The 27,244-nt window shown below is 43.4% G+C and overlaps 1 protein-coding gene across 1 annotated transcript in view; it reads right to left on the bottom strand.

Annotated features, from left to right (window-relative positions):
* LOC137323446 (contactin-associated protein-like 5) overlaps nucleotides 1–27,244 on the bottom strand; it is a 630,151-nt gene that overhangs the window by 570,082 nt on the left and 32,825 nt on the right. Inside the window, exon 7 of the mRNA XM_067986920.1 lies at nucleotides 25,477–25,670. Coding sequence (XP_067843021.1) covers nucleotides 25,477–25,670 — 194 coding nt within the window. The remainder of the gene's footprint in view (nucleotides 1–25,476; nucleotides 25,671–27,244) is intronic.

Genomic DNA, 27,244 nt, shown 5'->3' with positions numbered 1-27,244 from the left:
TCCTTTTCTTTTATGTTTTTCAATGAAAGAATATAATAAATAAATTTAGGGTAATACTGTCTGATGATACAATGGCACCAGATCGAGTCATTGTGTGGCCCATTTATAAACCTACTCTGAAAATGAAGCCACATCAAGTAAGTGTATAGGCCTTAAAAAAAGTGCTCTGAAATCATTGCTACTACACAATAACACTGAGTTACTGCACTTCCTGCAATCTACAGGCTAAGATTGAGAACCACAATACCTGCATAGTGTGGTGGCCACCATAAATCAACCCTTAATCCACTTCAGGACGAGGACAGTCGGAAGGATAATAATTCAACTGAATAACACACAAGCTTAGTGCTGGGAAAACGCAGAGACGTTCTCCTGCACTTAAAAATCTTCTTGTTTTGAGGTAATGCAGTCTGAATGAATGGTGACACCACCAATATATATACATATATATAAAAATGAATTCAAATCTATGTATGCTCCATAAATGCACTCCCTGTCAAATTATTACAGTATATCTTTCTCTCTGGAATGAAACCTTTGTTTCTTAAAAAGCAGCGACCACAGTGTTTACACACATATCTAGATCAATCCATTTGTCTGCCTGTATAAACATACTTATCTGTACACAGCAGAAGCTAAGTATGTACCCCGTCTGCCCTCTCAGGTGGATGTAAAAGATCCCATGCACGATTTTGAAGTCAATAGAGTCCTTAAAAGGCAGCCGGAGATAGAGGACAGCATTTCCAGTTAGGTGTGATTGAGATGAGTCATGGATTGCAATGGTCTCTTGGGAGCTTAAGGAGTTGAATCATAGAATCATAGAAAGGTTATAGCACAGAAGGAGGCCAATCGGTCCATCGAGTCCATGCCGGCTCTACGCAAGAGCAATCCAGTTAGTCCCACTTCCCCGCCCTATCCCCATAGCCCTGCAAATTTTTTCTTTTCAAGTACTTTTCCAGTTCCCTTTTGAAGGCCATGATTGAACCTGCCTCCACCACCCCCTTGGGCAGTGCATTCCAGATCCTAACCACTCTTTTCTGAGTTGGCCACAGCTTTTATCCTCTTTTATTTTGTCTTCCCTAGGAGGTAACATAAAAAATGAGAAAGACTTGCATTTATATAGCGCCCTTCACAAACTCAGGACATCCCAAAGCGCTTTACAGCCGATGTAGTACTTTTTTTGGAAGTGTAGGCACTGTTGTAACGTAGAAAACGTGTCACTATTGTAGCAAACAAAATTGGCAGCTAATTTGCACACAGTAAGGTCCCATAAATAGGAATGAGATAAAGACAAGACAATCTGATTTAGTGATGTTGGTTGAGCGCTAAGTATCGGCCAGGACACAGGAGAGAACTCCCCTGCTTTTCAAAATAGTACCATGGAATCTTTTACGTCCACCTGAGAGGGCAGACGAGGCCATTGTTTGACCTCTCATCTGAAAGACAGCACCCGACAGTGCAGCACTCCCTCAGTACGGCAGTGGGAGTGTCAGCCTAGATATTTGTGCTCAAGTCTCTGGAGTACCAAACTACATAGCACATTTAACCTCAGAGACCGAGACATCGAGTGAACCATACAAATCTCTTCCCGAAACTTTCAATGGAGAGAAATGCAGACAGCAGCGCACCAAGAGAAAACATTGCGCAATATACACTTCAGTCATTTGTTAATCTAATGAAACAATTCCCAGGCTGGAATGCAATCCTTCGACACCATACCAACAGGTTAATTCTCCTAATAAATAAGGTGGCAGTAACTGCACTCAGTAGCGTGCGAGAGGTGTTCCAGCAAAGTCGGGCAGAAATTTAAAAAGTAATTCAGTTACCACCTGTCTTTTAACTGCCTTCCTGACTGAGACTGTCAAATATTATTCAGCGGATATTCGGGTTTCACGCTGTGCTTATTATTGTTCATACTATTGAGTGTCTCCTACCATCCATCTTCAACGAGTGCTTTAAAGAAACTATTATTATTACAAATGCATGATGTGGCTAATTACGATCATAGTTCCCTAAAATATGGATTACAAAGCAGCAAAAACAATGCGTTCAGTTTAAAGATATTTCTTCTTGTCACAATGACATACATACAGGTGGAAATAAATATATGTGTACTTATTGTAAAGATTAGAAAACATTTCTACACACAAAGGGTGGTAGAAGTTTGGAACTCTCTTCCGCAAACGGCAACTGATACTAGCTGAATTGCTAATTTTAAATCTGAGATAGATAGCTTTTTGGCAACCAAAGGTATTAAGGGATATGGGCCAAAGGCAGGTATATGGAGTTGGATCACAGATCAGCCATGATCTTATCAAATGGCGGAGCAGGCACGAGGGGCTGAATGGCCTACTCCTGTTCCTATGTATGTGTGCAGGTACACGAATTAAAAGGTCAGGTGATAAAAGAGAACCTCATCATTTTAGGTGTCAGCTGCGGCTCAGTTGGTAGCACCCTCACCACTGAGTCTGAACGGTCATGGGTTCAAATTCAAATCCCTCCATGGCCTCACCCCTTCCTATCTCTGTAACCTCCTACAACCCTCTGAGATCTCTGCACTCCTCCCATTCTGGCCTTTTGCGTATCCCCGATTTTCATCACTCCACCATTGGTGGCCATGCCTTCAGCTGCCTAGGCCCTGAGTTCTGGAATTCCCTCCCTAAACCTCTCTGCCTCTCTCTCCTCCTTTAAGACGCTCCTTAAAACCTACCTCTTTTACCAAGCTTTTGGTCACCTGTCCTAATAACTCTTCAAATGGCTCGGTGTCAACTTTTGTTTGATAATGGCTTCTGTGAAGCGCCTTGGGACGTTTTACTACATTAAAGGCGCTCTATAAGTGCAGGTTATTGTTGCTATTGAAGTCCCACTCCAGAGACTTGAGCACAAAATCTAGGCTGACACTTCAGTCCAGTACTGAGGGAGTGCTGCACTGTCGGAGGTGCCGTCTTTCAGATAAGATGTTAACCCGAGCCCCCATCTGCCCTCTTAGGTGGATGTAAAAGAACCCGTGCCACTACTTTGAAGAGGAGCAGGGGCGTTCCCCCCGGTGTCCTGGCCAATATTTATCCCTCAACCAACACTAAAATAGATGATCTGGTCATTATCTAATTGCCGTTTGTGAGACCTTGCTGTGCGTACATTGGCTGCTGTTTTTTCTATATTACAATAGTGATTACACTTCGAAAAGTACGTCATTGGCTGTAAACGCTTTGGGATATCCCGAGATCGTGAAAGGCGTGATATAAATGCAAGTCTTGCCTTTCTTCCTTTTAAAAAGATTCTAACGCTTTTGAAGTAGTGAGCAGACAGAAATTGGAAGAACATTGAAGGAAATTGCAGAAAACAGGTAGATTTTACTTCCATTTAGTTTACATCTAGACCCCAAAGCTTCTGAGGGACTCAGGTATCCTCTGAATCCTCAGCCATTTGGCTACACTTAACTCCTTCAGTTTAAGGTCTCATCCTTAGAATGGCACCTCCAGCAATAGAGTACCCCCTCAATACTGCGTTGGGTGATTATAGTATCATAGTAGGTGCAGCACAGGAGAAGGCCATTCGGCCCATCGTGCCTGTGCCGGCTCTTTGAAAAAGCTACCTAATTAGTCCCACTCCCATGCTCTTTCCCCATAGCCCTGTAAACTTTTTCCCCTTCAAGTATTTATCCAATTCCTTTTTGAAAGTTACTATTGAATCTGTTTCCACCACCCTTTCAGGCAGTGCTTTCCAGGTCATTACAACACGCCGCGTAAAAAAATTTCTCCTAATGTCGCCTCTGGCTGTTTTGCCGATCACCTTAAATCAGTGTCCTCTGGTTACCGACCCTTCTGCAACTGGAGCAATTTCTCCTTATTTTCTCTATCAAAATCCCTCATGATTTTGAACACCTCTATCAAATCTTCCCTTAATCTTCCCTGTTCCAAGGAGAATAACCCCAGCTTCTCCAGTCTCGCCACATAACTGAAGTCCCTCATCCCTGGTACCATTCTAATAAATCTCTTCTGCACCCTCTCCAAGGCCTTGACATCTTTCCTAAAGTGTAGTGCCCACAATTGAGTCAGGCTAGATTATCGGCTCAGTCGTGCCCTCTGCATCTACCTGCTGTCATTTCTTTCAAAGGATCAAGAAACCCAAACCACAAAATGGCCTTCCATTGTGAAAAATGTGGACATTCACAGATTAACCCAAATTAGTTCACCACAGGACAGTCCAGTTCTGAAGTCAGCTGAACCTTCCTTTCCTCTTCCCCTCGTGAAGGGGTTCACTCTTTGCTGGGTGCAGTTCCGTGGGCATGGAATGCCCTCCAATACCTCGCCAAGTGGCCACTCTTAACGTGTGAGCATAAACAATGCACTGAGAACAGGATGTTTAGCCACAAAATGCAGCACAGTCGAGAGTGATCCTATATTCGTACAATGCCCACCCATGCTCGCTTTCTAGCAGGGGTCACTGGATAACAATCGGAACCAAGAACCCTGTCTGATCTTTCCTCTCCTTTGCCCAGAGACACTAAGACCAACAGCAGCATCCCTACCGCATTAGACCATCTAACTCAGCCCAGGAAGGGATCGAAGTGAGGACCTTCCTGGTTTTGTTAGCCTAAGGTTTTCAATAAGGCTCTCGAACACTGAAGTTAGATGTCATAGGTACATGCAAAAGTACTTAAACATACACTTAAAAGGATATGCGGATAGGGCGGGAAAGTGGAGTTGAGGTGGAAGATCAGCCATGATCTGATTGAATGGCGGAGCAGGCTCGAGGGGCAGTGTGACCTACTCCTGCTCCTATTTCTTACGTTGTTATGTTCTTACAACCACACCAAATGATGGTTGGTTGGAGACTCAAACATATTACAGGTCTGAGCTCAGTATTGCAGGCCTTTACGAATCCAAATTCTCATTACAAACAGCCAGTTTTGATACATTTCCCTCACGCCCTCTACATGACAATCCACACAATTCTGCATTACATATTTATATAAAAGTTAAAATACAATTCCATACAGGGTAAATTTTAATCAGCTTGTCCCTTATCAATAATCTCAGGTTTTCATACTTAACTAATTACTTTCCATTGTGTTAACGAGGCTGGTACAACTCCCTCACTTTGTTATCTTATCGATAGTTTCATTCTTGTTGCATATAATTGCTATTCTACCAGGTGAAACCATTAATTATAAATCTGCCTTTGATTCGTACCATTCCATACCAGTCAATCTTCTGGATCTACAGAAACCCCAATTTAAAAGGTTGATGTATACCCAGATGTTTTCTTTTGTAGAACTAACTGTTTTTCTTGTACATCGAGTTACATCGAAACTACAGCACAGAAACAGGCCATTCGGCCCAACTGGTCTATGCCAATGTTTATGCTCTGCAAGAGCCTCCTCCCTCTTGGACTTATTATCAACTGATTAAAGTTCTACAAGACTTTAGGAACCATCTTAAATTAAGTCTCTTATTACATTAGCTTGAAACTGACCATTGCTGTATGGTCGATGCTAGCTCAATAACCCAGTGGTCCTTTTATCTGACAAATTCCCCTGATTCACAGGCAAAGGCTAAAGATTAACATTACAACACCAACTTGCATTTATTTCGCGCCATTAACATATTAAAACGTCCCAAGGTGCTTCACAGGAGCGTTATCAAACAAAATTTGACACCTAGCCACATGGGGAGATATTAGGACAATATAAAGAGAAATCAATGGTAGTATAACATTAGTGGACTTCAGGGCAGTCTGATTAACCCTTTCCTTACAGTCTCTAAAGCTCACTTCCACACCAGCTGAAGCATCAGTGGAGCTTGGGCTCTAATCTCTAATGCACATCGGAGAATCTGCTGCTTACTGAGTGACAATACATAATCAAACGTATGGCATGCAGCAAAATTAAAATTCCTGCGCCAACGCTCCTCTGTGGTCGTGCAGAGTTTACCTGCTCCACTGCTTGCCCCTACAATGTCACTCAGTGTCTCAGGTGAGGCTCAGGTCAGCACTGGATATTAGCTGTGCTGCTCTGGGTGTTCCCTTCAGTCTTCTTCCCGCTGTGGGATTTCGACATGCAGCAGGGAACAACGTCACCCCTGCGAGATCAGTGTGCAGTGGAGATATGGGGGGTGATTTTAAACCCCAACAGGCAGGTTGGGGCGGGCGGGAGTTGAAAATAGTTGTTTCTTTGGATCACAACCGCAAAATTTTTGTACTTTGCGTTCCCAGTGCTTTTACTTTTACGCGCCGACGTTAAACCCGGAACTAAAGCCGGGTTGCGGTCGCGACCCAAAAAACAACTCCCACCCGTTCTTGGGGTTTAAAATCACCCCCATGAATTCCAATAGCTAGCATGGAAAATACTGTGAGTCAGAATTCATTCTGCAGCAATATTAAAATGAGCAGAAGTGGAAGCTGTGACACTTAGTAATCTGAGGTTATAAAAAACATAAAATGTAGGCTAGTCAATATCTGAAAGAGAAAAGGTTGGTTAGTGGTTAAGATGGGTCCTTCCGTTCTGATGTAGGATTCCATCTGAAACATCATAGGAGCATAGGAACAGGAGTAGGCCATTCAGCCCCCCGAGCTTGTTCCGCCATTGGCGGCCGTGCCTTCAGCTGCCTAGGCCCTAAGCTCTGGAATTCCTTCCGTAAACTTCTCCGCCTCTCTACCTCTCTCTCGTCCTTTATGATGCTCCTTAAAACCTACCTCTTTGACCAAACTTTTAATCACCTGTCCTAAAATTTCCTTATGTGTCTCGGTGTCAAATTTTGTTTGAAAATCGCTCCTGTGAAGTGCTCTGGGATGTTTTACTATGTTAAAGATGCTATATAAATGCTAGTAGTAGTAGTAGTAGTAGTTATTGTTGTTGTTGTAGACAGTGAGCATCAGCAGACTATGTGGGCATTGGGGAAGGGGAGTCCGGGGTGGGGGTGGGTGGATCACTTGATATTCCAATCAACACCCTTTTTTTTCGCAAAAGTCACCCAAGCTAAGGTCAATCATAGGACTCTATTAACCACCCCCCACTGAGATCAGCTAAACTAGCACGGACTATGGGTTTAAACCTGACATCTTGCTGGTCTGTGAGACTCAATCCCACACTGCATTGACTTAACCAGTTATAAGAGGAACATTTCACAATCCTTACTCATCTCCGAACCTTAAGAGACTCAGCTTGTCAGCTGTTTTAATGCAGTCCCGTTGAAAATAGGCAACTTAAGTGCACAGAAGAGGTTAAGGAAATGAGGGGTTAAAAATGAACGGCATGCAGTTGATGTTCTAAGGGAATGCTGCATTGTCAGAGGTAATGTCTTTCGGATGTGACGCTAAACTGAGGTCCCATCTGCTCTCTCAGGTGGATGTTAAAGGTCCCAAGGCACTATTTTGAAGAAGCAAGGGAAGTTCTCCCTGGTGTCATGGCCAATATTTATCTCTCAACCAACATCACGAAAACTGATTATCTGGTCATTTATCTCATTGCTGTTTGTGGGACCTTGCTGTGCGCAAATTGGCTGCCGCATTTCCTACATTACAACAGTGAGTACACTTCAAAAAAGTATTTCATTGGCTGGAAAGTGCTTTGGGATGTCCTGTGGTCATGAAAGGTGCTATATAAATGCAAGCCTTTCTTTTCTTGTAGGCAAGAAAGTTTTACAATCATTTCCACACAACTGACGTCATCGGAACTACATCACTGAGTAATGATGACTTCTGACAGAAACGTAATTTTAATCAGGTCTCAGCACCCTTAATAATCTTATTAAGGGTGCCGAGACTGAGGTGGAGGAGAAATTATCATGGGGACATGATTGTGTCCTGCACGTTCCTTCCCCTTTTAGTATATCTTTTATTAGCTGTCATTAATATATGCCGCGATGTGGCAGGCCCACATCCTGTAGCAATGTCCACTCTAAAACAGATGTTGAACCATAGAAAGCCTCTCAGTTTGGATACTTTGCCGAGGTTTACTAAATGGGATGACGGTGGATAGGCAATGGCTAATATTTAAAGAACGTGTGCAGGAATTACAACAATTATTCATCCCTGTCTGGCACAAAAATGAAACAGGAAAGGTGGCTCAACCGTGGCTTACAAAAGAAATTAAGGATAGTATTAGATCCAAAGAGGAGACATATAAAATTGTCAGAAAAAGCAGCAAGCCTGAGGATTGGGAGCAGTTCAGAATTCAGCAAAGGAGGACAAAGAGATTGATTAAGAGGGGAAAAATAGAGTATGAGAGTAAACTAGCAGGGAACATAAAAACTGACTGTAAAAGCTTCTACAAATATGTCAAGAGAAAAAGATTAGTGAAGACAAATGTATGTCCCTTACAGTCAGAAATGGGGGAAATTATAATGGGGAACAAAGAAATGGCAGAACAATTAAACACATACTTTGGTTCTGTCTTCACAAACGGGGACACAAATAACCTCCCAGAAATGTTAAGGAACCAAAGGTCTAGTGAGAGGGAGGAACTGAAGGAAACCAGTATTGGTAAAAAAATAGTGCTGGGGAAATTAATGGGGCTAAAGGCTGACAAATCCCCAGGGCCTGATAATCTACATCCCAGAGTACTAAAGGAAGTGGCCCTGGAAATAGTGGATGCATTGGTGATCATCTTCCAAAATTCTATAGATTCTGGAAGAGTTCCTACAGATTGGAGGGTGGCAAGGGTAACCCCACCATTTAAAAAAGGAGGGAGAGAAAAAACAGGGAATTACAGACCAGTTAGCCTAACATCAGTAGTGTGGAAAATGCTAGAGTCTATTATAAAAGATGTGATAACAGAACACTTAGAGGGCATTAACGGTATTGGACAAAGTCAGCATGGGTTTATGAAAGGGAAATCATGCTTAACAAATCTACTGGAGTTTTTTGAGGATGTAACTAGTAGAATAGATAGGGGAGAACCAGTGAATGTGGTGTATTTGGATTTTCAGAAGGCTTTTGATAAGGTCCCACACAAGAGGTTAGTGTGCAAAATTAAAGCACATGGGATTGGGGGGAATATACTGGCATGGATTGAGAATTGGTTGACAGACAGGAAACAGAGAGTAGGAATAAACGGGTCTTTTTCCGGGTGGCAGGCAGTGACTAGTGGGGTACCGCAGGGATCAGTGCTTGGGCCCCAGCTATTCACAATATATATCAATGATTTGGATGAGGGAACGGAATGTAACATTTCCAAGTTTGCAGACGAAACAAAGCTGGGGTGGAATGTGAGCTGTGAGGAGGATGCAAAGAGGCTCCAATGTGATTTAGACAAGTTGGGTGAGTGGGCAAGAACATGGTAGATGCAGTGTAACATGGATAAATGTGAGGTTATTCACTTTGGTTGTAAAAACAGAAAGGTAGATTATTATCTGAATGGTGATAGATTGAGTAAAGGGGAGGTGCAACAAGACCTGGGTGTCCTTGTACACCAGTTGCTGAAAGCGAGCATTCAGGTGCAGCAAGCAGTTAGGAAGGCGAATGGTATGTTGGCCTTCATTGCAAGAGGATTTGAGTACAGGAGCAGGGATGTCTTACTGCAGTTATACAGGGCCTTGGTGAAACCACATCTGGAGTATTGTGCGCAGTTTTGGTCTCCTTATCTGAGGAAGGATGTCCTTGCCATGAAGGGAGTGCAACGAAAGTTTACCAGACTGTTTTCAGGGATGGCAAGACTGACATATGAGGAGAGATTGGGTGGACTAGAGTTTAGAAAAATGAGAGGTGATCTCGTCAAAACATATAAAATTCTATCAGGACCAGACAGGCTAGATGCAGGGAGGATGTTCCCGATGGTTGGGGAGTCCAGAACCCGGGGTCACAGTCTCAGGATACGGGGTATGCCATTTAGAACCGAGAGGAGGAGAAATTTCTTCACTCAGAGGTTGGTGAACCTGTGGAATTCTCTACCACAGAAGGCAGTGGAGGCCAAGTCATTAGATGTATTCAAGAAGGAGATAGATATATTTCTTAATGCTAAAGGGATCAAAGGATATGGGGAAAAAGCGGGAACAGGGTACTGAGTTAGACGATCAGCCATGATCATTTTGAATGGCGGAGCAGGCCCGAAGGGCCGAATGGCCTTCTCTTGCTCCTATTTTCTATGTTTCTATGAGGTACATTGACCCCCATCGCAAGTTTCAAAGATAAATTGCTGCTGCAGTTAATGCCAGAACGCTCTCAACTTCTCTAAGCTCTGAGTCACACTGCACTAAAATCCATTTTATATTCACTCTGAATAAGTAGAGTTTCTAATTGGAGTGTTAACTAGGATATTGGTGCCCAGTTTCACTGCTTCTAGGCAACAATCCAGCATCTAGGCCAGTTGGCCGTTCTTCATGTGCGAGCCTTGACAGTGAATGCTGGCAGACTATTCAACTATCGAAGGAAACGCGGCCAAGCTCATTCATATCCTCATATCATACATCATCCAAACTTGCAATTTCCAGCGGAAGTCACTGGATAGTGATCAGGACCAGGAATCCTAGCCTAAATGTTTTTCCCTCCTTCGATCTCAGGGACATCGTAGTCACGATCACCACCTTTACAGAAAAGAAAAACTTCATAGTATCAGAGTTGGTACAGCACAGGAGGAGGCCATTCGGCCCATCATGCCTGTGCCAGCTCTTTGAAAGAGCTATTCAATTAGTCCCATTCCCCTGCTCTTTCCCCAAAGCCTTGTAAATTTTTTCCTTTCAGGTATTTATCCAATTCCCTTTTGAAAGTTACTATTAATCCACTTCCACTACCCTTTCAGGCAGTGCATTCCAGATCACTACAACACGCTGCATTAAAAAAAATGTTTCCTCATGTCGCCTCCGGCTCTTTTGCCGATCACCTTAAATTTGTGTCCTCTGGTTAACGATCTTTTGCAAACAGTTTCTCCTTATTTACTCCATCAAAATCGTTCGTGATTTTGAATACTTCTATCAAATCTCCCCTTAACCTTCTCTGTTCTAAGGAGAACTTGCAAATATCTAGTGCCTTTCACACCCCCAGGACATCCCCAAAGCGTTTTACAGCCAACAAAGTACTTCTGAAGTTCTGAAGTGGTCACTGTTTAATGTAGGAAAGGAGGCAGCAAGTTGTTGTTATTGGAGTGACTGACTGCAGGGATCAGAGGCTGACACGGTGTAAAGTAGTCTACATGGCTCAGTGAATCAGACTGGATCGTGTTCAGGGGAACAATCAGGAGGCCCAAAGGTGCTCGCGACAGACATGTGTCACGTTGCAATCAATCAATTCGCTGTCAAGTTTTCTCCGGGGACAGCACCACATTTTAGAAATTTAATCAATTTTGTGCAAAATCAATGTTTTTTTGGGCTGTGTTTTCGGTTTTAATTTAGATTGAAGTGAATCTAAATTGAATGCTGAATGAATGATTAAAAGGGTCATGGTGTGAAGTTTGTAAATTGGTTGCTTTTAACCGAAGTTCACAGGAATTCTGTTCCAAGTCTGAGGTTCTTTAGCAAACTGGTCATGTGTTCATAAGGGTTCAAGGTTGTTATATGGTCACTAAGATAATAATGCATTTACTGGGATTCAGATTAGTTATCATTTACAATGAATCAAACTAATTATGTATTTGCTGTGATTCGGACTAGTTATTTTTTTTAAATTCATTCTCAGGGTGTGGGTGTCAACAGCAAGGCTGGCATTTATTGGCCATCCATAGATGTCTTTGAGAAGGTAATGGTGAGCTGCCTTCTTGAACCGCTGCAGTCCATGTAAAGGTGCTCCCACAGTGCCGTTAGGTAGGGAGTTACGGGATTTCGACCCAGCGACAATGAAGGAATGACGATATATGTCCAAGTCAGGATGATGTGTGACTTGGAGGTGGTGTTGTTCCCATGCACCTGCTGTCCTTGTCCTTCTAGGTGGTGGAGGCCATGGGTTTGGGAGGTGCTGTCGAAGAAGCCTTGGCGAATTGCTGCAGTGCATCCTGTAAATGGTACACACTGCAGCCACAGTGCGCCGATGGTGAAGGGAGTGGATGGTTAAGGTGGTGGATGGGGCACCAATCAAATGGACTGCTTGATATCAGGATTTAGATTAGTTATAAATTTACTCGGACTCAGACTAGTTCTGTGTTCATGGGATTCAGATTAGTTATACCTTTATTAGGATTCAATATAGTTATTATATCCAGACTACCTATACCCTTGTCAGGATTCAACTGTGCCAGTGACCATCATTCTATATTTATACATCTTCAAACATCTGAGAAGTAATCTGAGGTAGAGAGGGATCAGATTTCCCTCTTTAGTAAATGCCACAATCATACTGTGCTGGATTTTCCATCACATGGCCTTACTCTGGCAGTAAATCTGTATCTGGACACATTGCTCCTGATAAGACTCCTGTTACAATATTGGAATCTCTGCTCAGCACTCCTCCTGCCTCTGTTATTTATGACAGAAATAGAGATTTCACTTGTGAACAGGTGATGGGGTGAGGAATATCCCAGTTTAACAATGTTGTAAAAACAACGTGCCAGTGAAACAAATGACTGGAGAATTGACCTTCTGGCAGGAGAGTCCAGTAACATCTGATTTAAAGGGCTCCTATTAACAATACAACCTCGGCCATGTTGTCTGCAAGGCTAACAATTTCTTTTATCTGCATCATACAAAAAGCATGGAACATCTCTCCCCATGGGATCAAGAACGGGGAAAGTGCATAGCTTAGATTTAACTACTTTATGTGGAGGGTGGTGAGCACATGGAATTGCCTGCCTGAGAGGCAGTGGAGCAGATAGTGTGGAAAACGGTAAGGGATTATTGGATAGATATTTGAGGGGCATTAGCTTTTGGGGTTGATTTCAACATCTTTCCAGTTGGTTGGTACTGAGCTGTACAAACCAGGCCGATCCCAGGTTCAATCATAGGTTTGTGCTGAGATAGCTGGCCTCAACTGGGACAACCATTAGGGAACTACAATTGGCTCCACCACTCCAGGGCTAAGGAGGAACACAATTACCTAGGCTTTGCCTCCTGATTGCATCTAGCGACCCCCCTGCTGGAAGATAGACGTGTGATCATCAGGTGAGGACATGAATGGACTTAGCAGTGATGACCCCCACGGAAAAATGGCTACCAACACTCACTGTCTTGCTGTGTGCAATTTGACTGCTGCGATTCCCTCAATTACAATAGTGATTACACTTCAAAAAGTACTTTATTGGCTGTAAAGCACTTTGGGATGACCTGAGGTCATGAAAGACGCTATATAAATGCAAGTCGTCCTTCTATATCTCTATCGACCACCGTATCCGTCTCTATCTATCTTCTATATAAAATTTGAAAGCATCTGTCACACTCCAAATGTCACATTCCAGATGTCACACTTCAAAATATCAAAAGCATAAGGGAAGAAAGCCATTCATTTCAGGCTGTTTTCTTTTAACGTGGAACTATAAATTTACAACCACCTTCTAATCTATAAACTGCCCTCATCAAAAACAATTACTTTCTAATTGACCTCAGACTGTTTAGTAAAAGGAATTAAACTTTATAGCCTTAAATGGGGCCACCTTAAAAACAGCTCCACACAGGAAGCAAAGTTATACATTTGGTGTTACTTTAAATTCACTGTAAGCGATATCAGGGGAGATCCATTACAGAATATAAATCCCAGGAATTGACATTTTATAAAGTGTTAATGGGAACCCTCTGGGTCATTGAGGGAAATCCCATGTTCCCAGCAGGAGTGGAGCTCTCAGGGAGTACACAGTATGAAATCGTGGGGTGTGCGCCCACAATCTGCTCTATTGTACTTCCCATTAGTGCCGCTCCCCACTGGGCGGGTGGGAATGTGGAATCAACCCCCATTGTTGTATTTACTGGACAATACATGGAGACAATGGAAAGGATTGAGAACAGGACGACCCAGATGATTCAGGTTTGGGGTCACCGAGCAGCGAAGGGAGGCTAAGGTAGTTGCATCCATTCTCACTTGAAAGAGAAAGATTATTTGGGAACACTATCTGAGTTTTGCAAATGATAAAGGGCATTGATAATGATAGTATGAACTAGAGGAAATGATTATAATCTAAGGAGACCAGATGTTAACCTAAGGAATAATTGAATTCTCACAGTCATTGTCCAGTAACCCAGTGCTGTCTGAGCACTGGACACAGGGCTAGAAGTTCGGATCCACTCCATCTTTCTTCCTTCTGAGAATGTGGAGAGGAGACCTGAGGCAACCTCCCACACCGTCTCCACAGCAACCACTTGAAGCACCTCCAACCCAATCAACTTCTTTTGGAGTGCATGACTGCTGTTTTGTTGACAAACATGACAGCCACTTTGCACCGACAACATACCACAAACATCAATGAAATGGATAATCAGTTAATTTGTTTTCTTTTTGTTACTATTGATTGAGAAGAAAAAGTGCTGGCTAGGATTACCAGCGCCAAGGAAACTAAACCTCGACGTGAACAAACAATGAAGGCATTGGTTTAATGTGTCATCTAAAGGAAAGAAAGGGAGATTGAAAGAGAGACAGACAGACAGAAAGACAGACAAGACTTGCATTTATATAGCGCCTTTCACGACCTCAGGACCTCTTACCGTTTTACCAACAAACGCACAAGATGGTTAAAGTTCACATGCTTATGCTGTGCGAATATGAATATTGAGGTCAAACGCCCAACGACATGGTCATTTTTTATTTACTAATCAGAAATGCAATTAGGCACACCTGGACTCCCGATTGGCCACATGTGACTATTGTAGTGGACAACACTGGCTAAGATCAGGAGTTCAATTTCTCAATTTGACGTATTCGAGTCCACAAACTTGCGATCTAAAGGCAACTTAGCTAAGCTTGGCACACAAATACTTATTGTCTACTGGAGACTGGCTTCTGTGAACATTGCCTCTAAAAGCCATTGAATTACTGAACAGACTGCCAGCCAATGCATTGGATGCTGTCTGTTTCAGTTAAAGCACTCAGATTAGATCTGGATCAATTCCTGCTTCAGCAAACAGTGGAAGGATATAGGTTTAGGGAGGGAAAATATTAAAAATGGTCAGATTGAGTCATGGAACAGGACCTGGATGACAGACCAGCCTGAATGACCTGTTCTCATGCATACATCCTTCTTATTTACTGAAATCTATATAATGTCACACCAACCACAGCACCAGCACTTTTTTCATAGAGCTGACAACAGTTGACTGCATGTCATCCAAAGACTTCAGCTGTGAAATGAATGGGTTTAATTTCCGCTGTGCACTACCTTCAGCGTACCGATTAACAAGTTTGCATAAATTCCTGTCTGCTCTCACTTAGCGTAGCCTTTAGCTTGTTTAAAATGAAAAAAGCTGGTTAATGACTTGATTCAAAATTTCCCAGATGGGAATTTATGTGAACACATTAACCAGTGTGCTAAAAAAAAAACACCCAGAGGAAATTAAAGTCATAAGTCTAAAACCACTTTCTTTTCAGCTGCCTACTTTGTTTCAATCCTCTTCTATAAAATTAAAAACAATCCATTAAAAGAACCGACGAAGTAAAGTTCCTTCTAACAAAACAGGGGTGAAGCTTGCCTTCGCCATAATTACTGTGATTTTGTTAACATTTAGCTTTGAACTGTGTGAGTATTAAGATTGCAATTTTATTACGGAGTTGATCACTGAGAAAAACGTGATCCCTCTCTTCATTAAAAGAGGAATTTCATAAGATTCATAGTGGAAACAAAAAAGAAATTCACTGACTACCCATTCATAAACGCAGAATATCCAACGGTTTCAACCTTTACTCTCATTTATATTAAATCGCTTTTCGCTCCAGATAAGTCAAGTGATTTCTTTTTCTCTGCATGCCAATTCTGTTTTAAATCTCAAAGAACTACTTTTATTGTTGGCCATGGATTTTTACACTAACCCTAGATGAAGGCAGGAACAGAGCTCTCAAAAGATGTCCTCTGTTTCTGTCTCTGAACTGGATCTTACAGGGTCAGAAAGTCTTTCTTTAGAATTAGAACATTCCTTGATTTCTTTCAATGTTCAAGGAAGTGACGATAACGTCATGGCTCCAATGACAGCCACTTGGGCTCATTCCTTCTTTGAATCAGCTGCTTGATTTAGTTTTCTCTTCTCTTTTTTACCGATCAAAAGTTTTAACAGAATAGCTGGCCCAGGGTAAAAGTCATCAAATCCTACAAATATCGCAGTATAGAATCGTGGAATTCACAGCACCCAAGGAAGTCACTCGACCCATCGTACCGAGAGTGGTGCTGGCTGATCAACTGGAACTGTCCCATTTCCCTACACATATCCTTTTATATTCTTCCTTTTCAAACAATTGTTCAACTCCCTTTTAAAAGAGGACGGTGTTTCTGCCTCAATAGCCACTTGTGGTAAAGCATTCCATGTTCTAGTAATTCTGTGTGAAAAAATTCGTCTAACTTCTCTCTTCATTCTTCATGGTCATCCTGAGTCTATGCCCCATGTTGCTGATTCACCAACCAGTGATCGCTGAATCCCCCAGCATCAACATCCTGGGGGTCACCATTGATTAGAAACTTAACTGGACCAGCCATATAAATACTGTGGCTACAAGAGCAGGTCAGAGGTTGGGTATTCTGTGGCGAGTGACTCACCAAAGCCTTTCCACCATCTACAAGGCACAAGTCAAGAGTGTGATGGAATACTCTCCACTTGCCTGAATGAGTGCAGCTCCAATAACACTCAAGAAGCTCGACACCATCCAGGACAAAGCAGCCCACTTGATTGGCACCCCATCCACCACCCTAAACATTCACTCCCTTCACCACCAGCACAAAGTGGCTGCAGTGTGTACCATCCACAGGATGCACTGCAGCAACTCGCCAAGGCTTCTTCAACAGCACCTCCCAAACCCGCGACCTCTACCACCTAGAAGGACAAGGGCAGCAGGTACATGGGAACAACACCACCTTCACGTTCCCCTCCAAGTCACACACCATCCTGACTTGGGAATATATCGCCGTTCCTCCATTGACACTGAATTCACCCATTCCAATTTACACTTCCTTCTCAGTCCTTGCACTGCTAAGTTCACAATCCTTCAATCTGATTGGTAAAGGAGATACACAGTTGCTTGCCCTGTTCACTCAGATCCCAGATGCCCTGTAGAGGGCTCCGTGCTGTTTCCATCTCACATTTCCAGCAACTTGTGGCGCAAAATATCATGGCGATTAAACGGGCAAGGACAAGTCTAACTAATGGCGGATGCCATTCATTGACCAGCTACAGCAAATTCTGGGCCACAATTGTTTGAAAAGGAAGAATATAAAAGGATATGTGGAACGTGCAGGGAAACGGGACAGATCCAACTGAAAAGCCAGCGCCACTACAGGCACGATGGGCCGAATGACCTCCTTGAGTGCGGTGAATTTCACGCTTCTATCTCTGTTGCTCTGTTAAGTCTCGTCATTTAGGATGTACTTCCTTTCACTGATCTTTATTCCCAATATGAGCAGCTTTGGCATTGTTCTGCATCTAGCTGTCCATTCTACTAACTTGTCCATGTCCTCCTGCGTTTCTCCTCGTAGTTTGACGTGCCTATGTGATTTTGCTAGAAATACTGAATGGAGGAAATGGCTCCCTGGTGTTAATAATGTCTAAAGACTTAGATTGCACAACTGTTATGATTTTCAGGCTGCCCTAGATATTTCTTGCATGCTCAGCACTAAGGCTCCTGGGAAAAGGTAGAGGCAGAGACCACTGCATATATTAAGGCTGAATAATTATAATAAAAGAATACAAAGACTCCTATTGCATTGTAGATTTGTCAGGTGAATTTGTCACATGACTTTCCCCTTTGTCGAGGCTTCTCGTGAGCGCTACCATTAAAACCCCCATTTCGTTTCGTGCGACCTTCTCTTTCCCATGCACTCATTCAGAAAATCCAGTGGGCCATTTTCACCTTCACTGCTTGGTGGTGTAAACGGGAAAAGGCAATGAAAATCAAATGAGTTCTACAATGGGCGGGTGATCCGTTCCGTCAAGTATGCTACGCAAGCAGTGAAAGTGAAGAGAGAAATTGTCCCCCTTAGTGTTTGGGCAAGTGAAATGGAGGAGCTCTTGGGAGTCAAAACTTTGTTTTTCTTACTGACAATAAAAAGAAAGCTTGGATTCCAGAGATAACAACTAAGGCCTGAACTTTAGGTAGCAATGCATAATTATAAATTATAATAAACGGAGTTGGTGAGACTATTTAATCACAAGTCTTTAAAATAATGAAAGGGTTTGATAGGGTAGACATAGAGAAAATGTTTCCACTTGTGGGGGAGTCCAAAACTAGAGGTCATAAATATAAAACAGTCACTAATAAATATAATAGAGAATTCAGGAGAAACTTTTTTACCCAAAATGTGGAACATGCTACCACAAGGCGTAGTCGAGGCAAATAGCATTGATATATTTAAGGGGAAGTTAGATAAGCACATGAGGGAGAAAGGAATAGAAGGGTATGCTGATAGGGGCAGATGAGCAGAGAGGGAGGAGGCTCATGTGGAGCATAAACGCCGACATAGACCAGTTGGGCCGAATGGCCTGTTTCCGTGCTGTTGACTCAATGTAATGTAACAAGTAGTTCATGCAGGCAAACCCAATCTTGTCCACTCCAAATGTCCAGACATGCATTTTTTGAGCAAGGATCACTGGATAGTGATCATGAGAGAGAATCCCAGCTGATTTCCCCCCCTCGTAAACCTAAGGATGCTGCAGTGAATTGTAAAACCTTAACAGCCCAGCAAAGATCAGCAATCTCAGCGCAAACCGGATGTGGGAACTTGCAGGTCTGTGTTGACTAGGTGCCAGGGTGTATTGTTTGTGTAACTGCAAAAACCGTTTGGATATAATTTCAACATCCACCTCGAGCACTTCTAAAATAACCAGACGACACAAGAAAGAAACTAGCAGCTTTTACAATTCCAGACCATTGCCTCACACCAACAAACAGAGAAGGTGCAATCTCATTATCTGTTACAATTATCTCCTATGGTTGAACTTTCATGTTAGCGAGAAAACAATGACAGAATAAGGACACAATTATAAATGGATGTTGTGCAATTTGTTTTTGTTGTTGTGTATTAAACTTGATTTATACAGAAGACTGCAGATAAGGTGCTGCCTCTTTGCAGAACCTGTCTTGGTCAATACAAGACACAGCAGTTTTCAATCTAGCGTGTGCTAATTCCCTTCCTGGATAATTTGGCATCTAATTCAATATATTGAGATAACTTCATTGAATTTGTTGAGAAACAAATGAAAAACTAATAAACTAGAAAAGTGCAAGGGAAAAAGGGACACATACTGTTAGGCATGAACAAAATTACCTTTCAAACGTTAAAAGTAACCCTTTGCTCCTTATAATTTTTATCACTCGAAGTGTCCGTTGTTAATTCAGCTATCTCACATCTTATCATTACAGCTGAGGTCACATTGTGCTCTACACTGTCAAGCTGCCACTTACATCTTCTAGAATGAACACAATCATAGAACGATTACGGCACAGAAGGTGGCCATTCGGCCCATCGAACCTGCGGCGGCTTTCAGCAACAGCAATCCAGCCAGTCCCACTCCCCCGCTCTTTCCCCGTAGCCCTGCAAATTTTTCTCCTATCTAATTCCTTTTTGAAAGCCATAACTGACCCTGCTTCAACCACCCTTTCAGGCAGTGCATTCCAGATCCTAACCACTCGCTGGGGAAAAAAGATTTTCCTCATGTTGCCTTTGGTTATTTGCCAATCACCTTAAACATGTGTCCTCTGGTTCGCGACCCTTCCGCCAGTGGAAACAGTTTTTCTTTATTTACTTTGTCGAGACCCTTCGTGATTTTGAACACCTCCATCAAATCTGCTCTAAGGAGAACAATCCCAGCTTCTCAAGTCTATCCACGTAACTGAGGTCCCTCATTCCTGGATCCGTTCTAGTAAATCTTTTCTGCACCCTCTCTAAGGCCTTCACATCTTTCCGAAAGCGCGGTGCCCAGAATTGGACACAATATTCCAATTGCGGCCGAACCAGTATTTTGTAAAGGTTCAACATGACTTCCTTGCTTTTGTACTCTATGCCTCTATTTATAAAGCCCAGAATCCCGTAAGCTTTCTTAACTGCTTTCTCAACGTGACATGCCACCTTCAACGACCCATGTACATATACTCCCAGGTCTCTCTGATCCTGCACCCCCTTTAGAGTTATACCCTTTAGTTTATACAGCCTCTCCTCATTCTTCCTACCAAAATGTATCACCTCACACTTCTCAGCGTTAAATTGGATCCGCCACATGTCCACCCATTCTACCAGCCTGTCTACGTCCGCTTGAAGTCTATCACTATCCTCCTCACTGTTTACTACACTTCCAAGTTTTGTGTCATCTGCAAATTTTGAAATTGTGCCATGTACACCCAAGTCCAACTCATTAATATATATCAAGAAAAGCAGTGGTCCCAGCACTGACCCCTGGGGAACACTACTGTATACCTTCCTCCAGTTTGAAAAACAGCCATTCACCACTACCCTCTGCTTCCAATTACTTAGCCAATTTCGTATCCATGTTGCCACTGCCCCTTTTATTCTGTGGGCTTCAATTTTATTGACAAGCCTATTATGTGGCAATTTATCCAATGCCTTTTGGAAGTCCATATACACCACATCAACTACATTGCCCTCATCAACCCTTTCTATTACCGCATCAAAAAACTCAATCAAGTTAGTTAAACACGATTTGCCTTTAACAAATCCATGCTGGCTTTCCCTAATCAATCCACACTCGTCCAAGTGACTACTAATTTTGTCCTGGATTATTGTTTCTAAAAGCTTCCCCACCACTGAGGTTAAACTGACTGGCCTGTAGTTGCTGGGTTTATCTTTACATCCTTTTTTGAAAATGGGTGTAACATTTGCAATTCTCCAGTCCTCCGGTACCACCCCTGTGTCTAAGGAGGATTAGAAGATTGTGGCCAGTACCTCCTCAATTTCCATCCTTACTTCTCTCAGCAACCTAAGATGCATCCCATCCGGACCTGTTGACTTATCTATTTTAAGTACAGCTAAACTTTCTAGTACCTCCACTTCATCAATTTTTTAATCCCATACAGTATCTCAACTACCTCCTCTTTTTTTTTATTCGTTCATGGGATGTGGGCGTCGCTGGCGAGGCCGGCATTTATTGCCCATCCCTAATTGCCCTGTGGCTTTGGCCATATCTTCTTCCTTGTTAAAGACAAATGCAAAGTACTCATTTAGTACCTCAGCCATGCCTTCTGCCTCCACGTGTCTACCCCCTTTTTGGTCCCTAATCGGTCCCACGCGTCCTCTTACTACCCGTTTACTATTTATATGCCTAAAGACTTTTGGATTCCTTTTTATGTTGGCTGCCAGTCTATTCTCATACTCTCTCTTTGCCCCTCTTATTTCCTTTTTTACTTCCCCTCTGAACATTTTATATTCAGCCTGGTTCTCACTTGTATTACCAACCTGACATCTGTCATAAGCCCCCTTTTTCTGCTTTATCTTGCTCTCTATCTCTTTCGTCATCCAGGGAGGTCTGGCTTTAGTTGCCCTACCTTTCCCCCTCGTGGGAATTTATCTAGACTGTACCCGAACCATCTCTTCTTTAAAGGCTGCCCATTGTTCGATTACCGTTTTGCCTGCTACTCTTTGAATCCAAATTACTCGAGCCAGATCCATTCTCAACCCACTGAAATTGGCCCTCCTCCAATTAAGTATTTTTACTCTTGATTGCTCCTTGTCCTTTTCCATAGCTAATCCAAACCTTATGATACTATGATCGATGTTCCCTAAATGTTCCCCCACTGACACTTGCTCCACTTGACCCACCTCATTCCCCAGAACCAGATCCAGCAATTCCCCCTTCCTCACTGGGCCGGATACGTACTGATCAAGAAAGTTCTCCTTCTTTACCCTTTACACTATTATTTATATTAGAGTAGCTGAAGTCCCCCATTATCACTACTCTATGGTGCTTGCATCTTTCTGTAATTTCCCTGCAAATTTGCTCCTCTATATCCTTCCCAGTAGTTGGTGGCCTATAGAATACACCCAGTAGTGTAATAGCACCTCTATTGTTTCTTAACTCTAACCAAATAGATTCTGTCCTTGAGCCCTCCAGATCATCCTCTCTCTCCAGCACCGTAATATTCTCCTTAATCAATACTGCCACCACCCCCCTCCTTTCTTTCCTTCCCTATCTTTCCTGAACACCTTGTATCCAGGAATATTTAGTACCCAATCCTGCCCTTTTTTGAGCCAGATGTCCGTAATTGCCAGAACATCATATTCGCATGTGGGTAATTGCGCCTGCAGCTCACCAACCTTATTTATCATGCTTCATGCGTTCACACACATGCACTGTAAGTCTTAGACCATCTCGTATTCTCCCTTAGTCTGACCCCACTTAATATTGTACTATTTCTTACTCTGGTGCTATCTTTCTCTTCCAATCCTTTGTGCACCTTGTTTCTCCTTTCTAATGTTGCATCCTGGTGCCCATCCCCCTGCCAAATTAGTTTAAACCCTCCCCCACAACACTAGCGAACCTCCCCACGAGGACGTTGGTCCCAGCTCTGTTGAGATGCAACCTGTCTGGCTTGTACAGGTCCCACCTCCCCCAGAACTGGTCCCAATGGCCCAGGAATCTAAAGCCCTCCCTCCTACACCATCCCTCCAGCCACGCATTCATCTGCTCTATCCTCCTATTTCTATACTCACTCGCACATGGCACTGGGAGTAATCCTGAAATTACTACCCTTGAGGTCCTGTTCTTTAGCCCTTTTCCTAGCTCCCTAAAAATTGCCTGCAGGACCTCATCCCTCTTTCTACCTATGTCGTTGGTACAGATGTGGACCACGACCTCTGGCTGTTCACCCTCCCCCTTCAGAATGTTCTGCAGCTACTCAGTGACATCCTTGACCCTGGAACCAGGGAGGCAACATACTATCCTGGAATCACGCCTGCAGCCGCAGAAACACCTGCCTGTTCCCCTAACTATTGAATCCCCTATCACTATTGCTCTCCTGACCTTCCTCCTCCCCTCCCTCTACAGTTGAGCCACCTGTGGTGCTGTGGACTTGGCCCTGGTTGTACTTCTCAGAGGGACCATCGCCCTCACCAGTATTCAGAACTGAATACTGGTTAGAGAGCGAGAGGCCCTCAGGGGACTCCCGCACTACCTGCCTAGTCCTCCTTATCTGCCTAGCAGTCACCCAGTCCCTCTTTGCCTGCACCCTCTTAAGCTGTGGGGTGACCACCTCCTGAAACGTGCTATCCACGAAAGTCTCAGCCTCTTGGATGCACTGCAGTGACGCCAGCTGTTGCTCAAGCTCCGAAATCCGAAGCTCGAGCTCCTCCGGCTGACGACACTTCCTGCACGTGTGGTTGTCCAGGACACAGGAGGCGTACGGGAGTTTTCACGTGGCACAGGCCGTGAATTTGACAGGTCTGAGCTGCCCTGCCATGCCTCGATTTATTAGATTACTAACTCGTTTAGAAATAAACTAAAGACTAAAAAAAAACTCACCAGCTACTCACCAATCAGTTCCGTCCCTTGTGCTGACGTCACTTCAGGTCTTTTCCCCGCTTCCTGGACCTTGATTTTTACCTGCTCCAATGCTCCGATGTTCCACCCCACCTCCCCCCCCCCCCACCCCGGTCTCCGTGCTCGCTCTGGATTCCAGGCTCCCGATTGAAGCCTAGTCCCTGGGCCGGCACCGATGCTCCGATAATCTTTCCAGACTTTGAGTTGGGTTCCGTGTCAGTACAGATCGGAGATGCATTACCTCAGTGCAGCATTATTTGAAGACAAGCTCTCAGATGAAATTGAAGGATTAAAGTTTGTGCAGAAGGAGAGCCTTCCGAGGTACCCATGAGACCATCAAAGGATCCTCATCACATTACCATGGGGCTCAGTGAGAATCTCAACTAGATTGCATGGGAATCTAGGCACATTAAGTACATTCAATTGAAGTTGGACAGATGGGGCATATAGTACTAGCCACCTGGAATACCTGGTGCAAATAGGCTTGGTGATGGACAGAATATGGGATTTGAAACTCAGCTCAGGACACTGGGGTTGTGTCACCAGGTTTAGCCTGAGCAAAAAGCCAGGCAGGGGATAGAATCGCGACCTTTTTGTGGGAGCCAAACTGGATGTTTTCTGCCTGGCCAATGTTAAGTTGGCGAAAGTTCTTGGGCATCCACAACTTGATGTTGGACAAGCACTTTGGGACGCCTTGAGGTTGTGAAATGTTTTACATAAATGCAAGTCTTTTTTTTAAAACTCACTCATCTGTAGATTTTCTGGGAGCAGGAGAATGGGTTGATATCGAATGGTCCGTGGTACAAAACAGAGTACCCCTTAACTCACTGTGAGCAACATCGTGGAAGATGCACTGGTATCCATAATATAACAGTGCCCTATCTGCATCATTTTGTTGCCATTACATTCAAGCATGGTACAAGGAGAAAGCAACCTTCCACAAAATGTCATCCTGTGTGATCACTCCGTACGCTACCTTGTGAACGGCATCAAGAAACAATCATTGTACACTGACCCATCACACCGCACAGCACAGGGTGCATGGATTTTAATTTCCGCCGCTGTTGAAGTTATTTTAATGCTCATCGTTAATGTTATTCAAATGAGACACCGCTGGTTGTATCAAATGAATTATGCGCTTAAGTTTTAGATGGGGGTTACACGCGTCCTTAAAGCAGTGGTTTTCTAATCAATTGGTGAAGAGGGCCCATTGTAAATATTGGCACATTCCCGAGGACCCCATGCCCAAACTTCTAAAAGACGGTATCAGCTGCTCAAAGGAAACATTGCAGAAAACAATATTTTTCCGCATGTAGCAATGTGCTAGTAAGTCAATAAACCCAGAGAAATATACAAACATTTGATGACAGACAGACATGAATCCGATGGCAGTGTAGCACCAATTCTCTGACCCACACTTCCTTCAAGAGCTGTTCCTCTCTGGGAATGCAGGATCAGGAAGTTAACCCGACCATTCCAGCACTAACAGAAAATAAGTGCAGTGGCTGCAGAAATCATTTTCTTCTGAGGATATAATTCATCTTTTAATTAAAAACAAAAGATGATCGCTCTTTTACTAATGTGGAGTGACTGCAGGAGTGATATTAATAGTGGAGCAGGGAACAAGGAGTCAGAAGAGCAGAGGGAGGATAAGGCAAGACCCAAGGTGTTAAAGTCAACTCTTTCATTAATATAAAGGTCTGTGAGGTAGAGCAAATGATTTCATAAGTTGTTTTAAAGCGAATTGGAAACAAGTCACAGAGCAATTATTTAACAAAAGCCCAAATGAGGGGTATAACTATTTAAAACTGTTAAAATGTCAGGGGCAGATATTCTATTCCAGTCCACGTTACAGCACTGAGCAAACTGATGCTCCATTCTTTATAATTGCACGATTTATGTTTTTTATTCAAACCACGTTAATTAGCTTTGAATTCCCTACCCAAATGCTGTCTTCTTGACGATACTGCTTCCAGTTCCTTCCAGTGTCACTGAACATTAGCACATAACTCGTCACCCAGTCCGAACTCCCATATCGGCCTTGGGTGGCTACGGCAGTGATTTCTGTCCTCTCGCCGAGGTCCATCTGTAACCATTGGTATTTATTAGATTCCAGGGGCGACCATCCACCAGCACCTTCAAAGAAGAGTTAAAGAAACAAAATAAAATGAAGAAAAAGATAGAAGGGGCTGTGAAGCAGAGAAATCTGACACATTTCAAATCATAAGAACGTCAATTTATATTTAATATCTATTTATGAGATGTGGCTGGGTTTACTTTTTGTTCTCAGGGTGTGGGCGACACTGGTAACGTTACATTTGCCTGTCTCTTGTTGCCCTAAGAAGAAGTGATAGGCCTTCTCCTTAACCTCTTGCAGTCCTTGTGGTGATGAAGCTCCCAGAATGGTGTTAGATAGAGAATTCCAGGATATTGGCCCAGTAATGATGAAGGAATAATAATATATATCCAAGGCAGGAAGGTGTGTGACTTGGAGGGGGACTCGGAGGTGATAGTGTTTCCAGGACATTGCTGCTCTTGTTCTTCTGTGTTGGACGTTGCAGGGGAGGGAGGTGCTGTTAAAGTAACATTGAGTGGCTGCAGTACATCGTGTAGACTGTACATACTGCAGCCATAGTGCGCTGGTGATTGAGGGGGTGGATAGTGAGTTCAGTGGCAGGGGCACCAATCAAGCAGTACTACTCTGTCCTAGATGGTGATGAGTTTCTTGAGTGTCGTTGTGGCTGCACCCATCCAGGCAATTGGTGAGTATTCCATCGCATTCCTAACTTAGAAATACATAGAGTTACAGCATGGAAACAGGCCACTCTTCACGCGAGCCAAAAGTCCTGCTCACATTTGCCCATCCTGTTCCCATATCTTTTCATCCCTTTTTCTTTCATCCACCTATCCCATCTCATCTGAAAAGTTGACATAGGGGTCATTCTAAGGTATGCCTAGTGGTGCTCCTGGCACGTCCTTCTACACAGAGTTAGTCGCCTCCTCCCACCCCTCTTCATCAACCCATATTGGCATGTTCTTCTATTCCTTTCTCCCTCATGTACTTATCTCGCTTCCCCTTAAATGCATCTATGCTATTTGCCTCAACTACTCCTTGTGGGAGCGAGTTCCACATTCTAACCATTCTTTGGGTAAAGAAGTTTCTCCTGAATTCCTTATTGGACTTATTAGTGACTATCTTACATTGATGACCTCTAGTTTTGGACTCCCCCACAAGTGGAAACATTTTCTCTACATCTACCCTATCAAACTCTCTTGTTCTTGTTGTTCTTACTTACTCTTGTTGATCTCCTCACCACCTGATGCAGGCCCAGTTTGGCGGGTATGTTCTTCAGAACTTGCCAGCTTGGTCAGTGTTAGTGAGCCATTCTTAGTGGTGCAAATTCAAGTCCCCCTCCCAGAGTACGGTCTGTGCCTGTTCTTTCCTCAAAGCCTCCTCCAAATTATGCTCAATATGGAGGAGTACTAATTTGTCAGTTGAGGGGAGGGCACTGGGTTGTGATTAGCAAGAGATTTTCTTTACCTTGTTTGATCAGAAGCCATGAGACTTCATTGGGTCCAGAAGCAATGTTAACTACTCCCAACTGACTGTATATCACCGTGCCCCCAACTCTGATGGGTCAATCCTGACAGTGGACAGGACATCCCCAGTATGGTGATGGAGGACTCTAGGATGTTGGCTGATAGATATG

This window comes from Heptranchias perlo, chromosome 7 (assembly GCF_035084215.1).
Source record: "Heptranchias perlo isolate sHepPer1 chromosome 7, sHepPer1.hap1, whole genome shotgun sequence".
Classification (NCBI taxonomy): Eukaryota; Metazoa; Chordata; class Chondrichthyes; order Hexanchiformes; family Hexanchidae; genus Heptranchias; species Heptranchias perlo.
The sequence above is the reverse complement of the archived record's forward strand: the minus strand, read 5'-3'. Positions and strand labels throughout refer to the sequence as shown.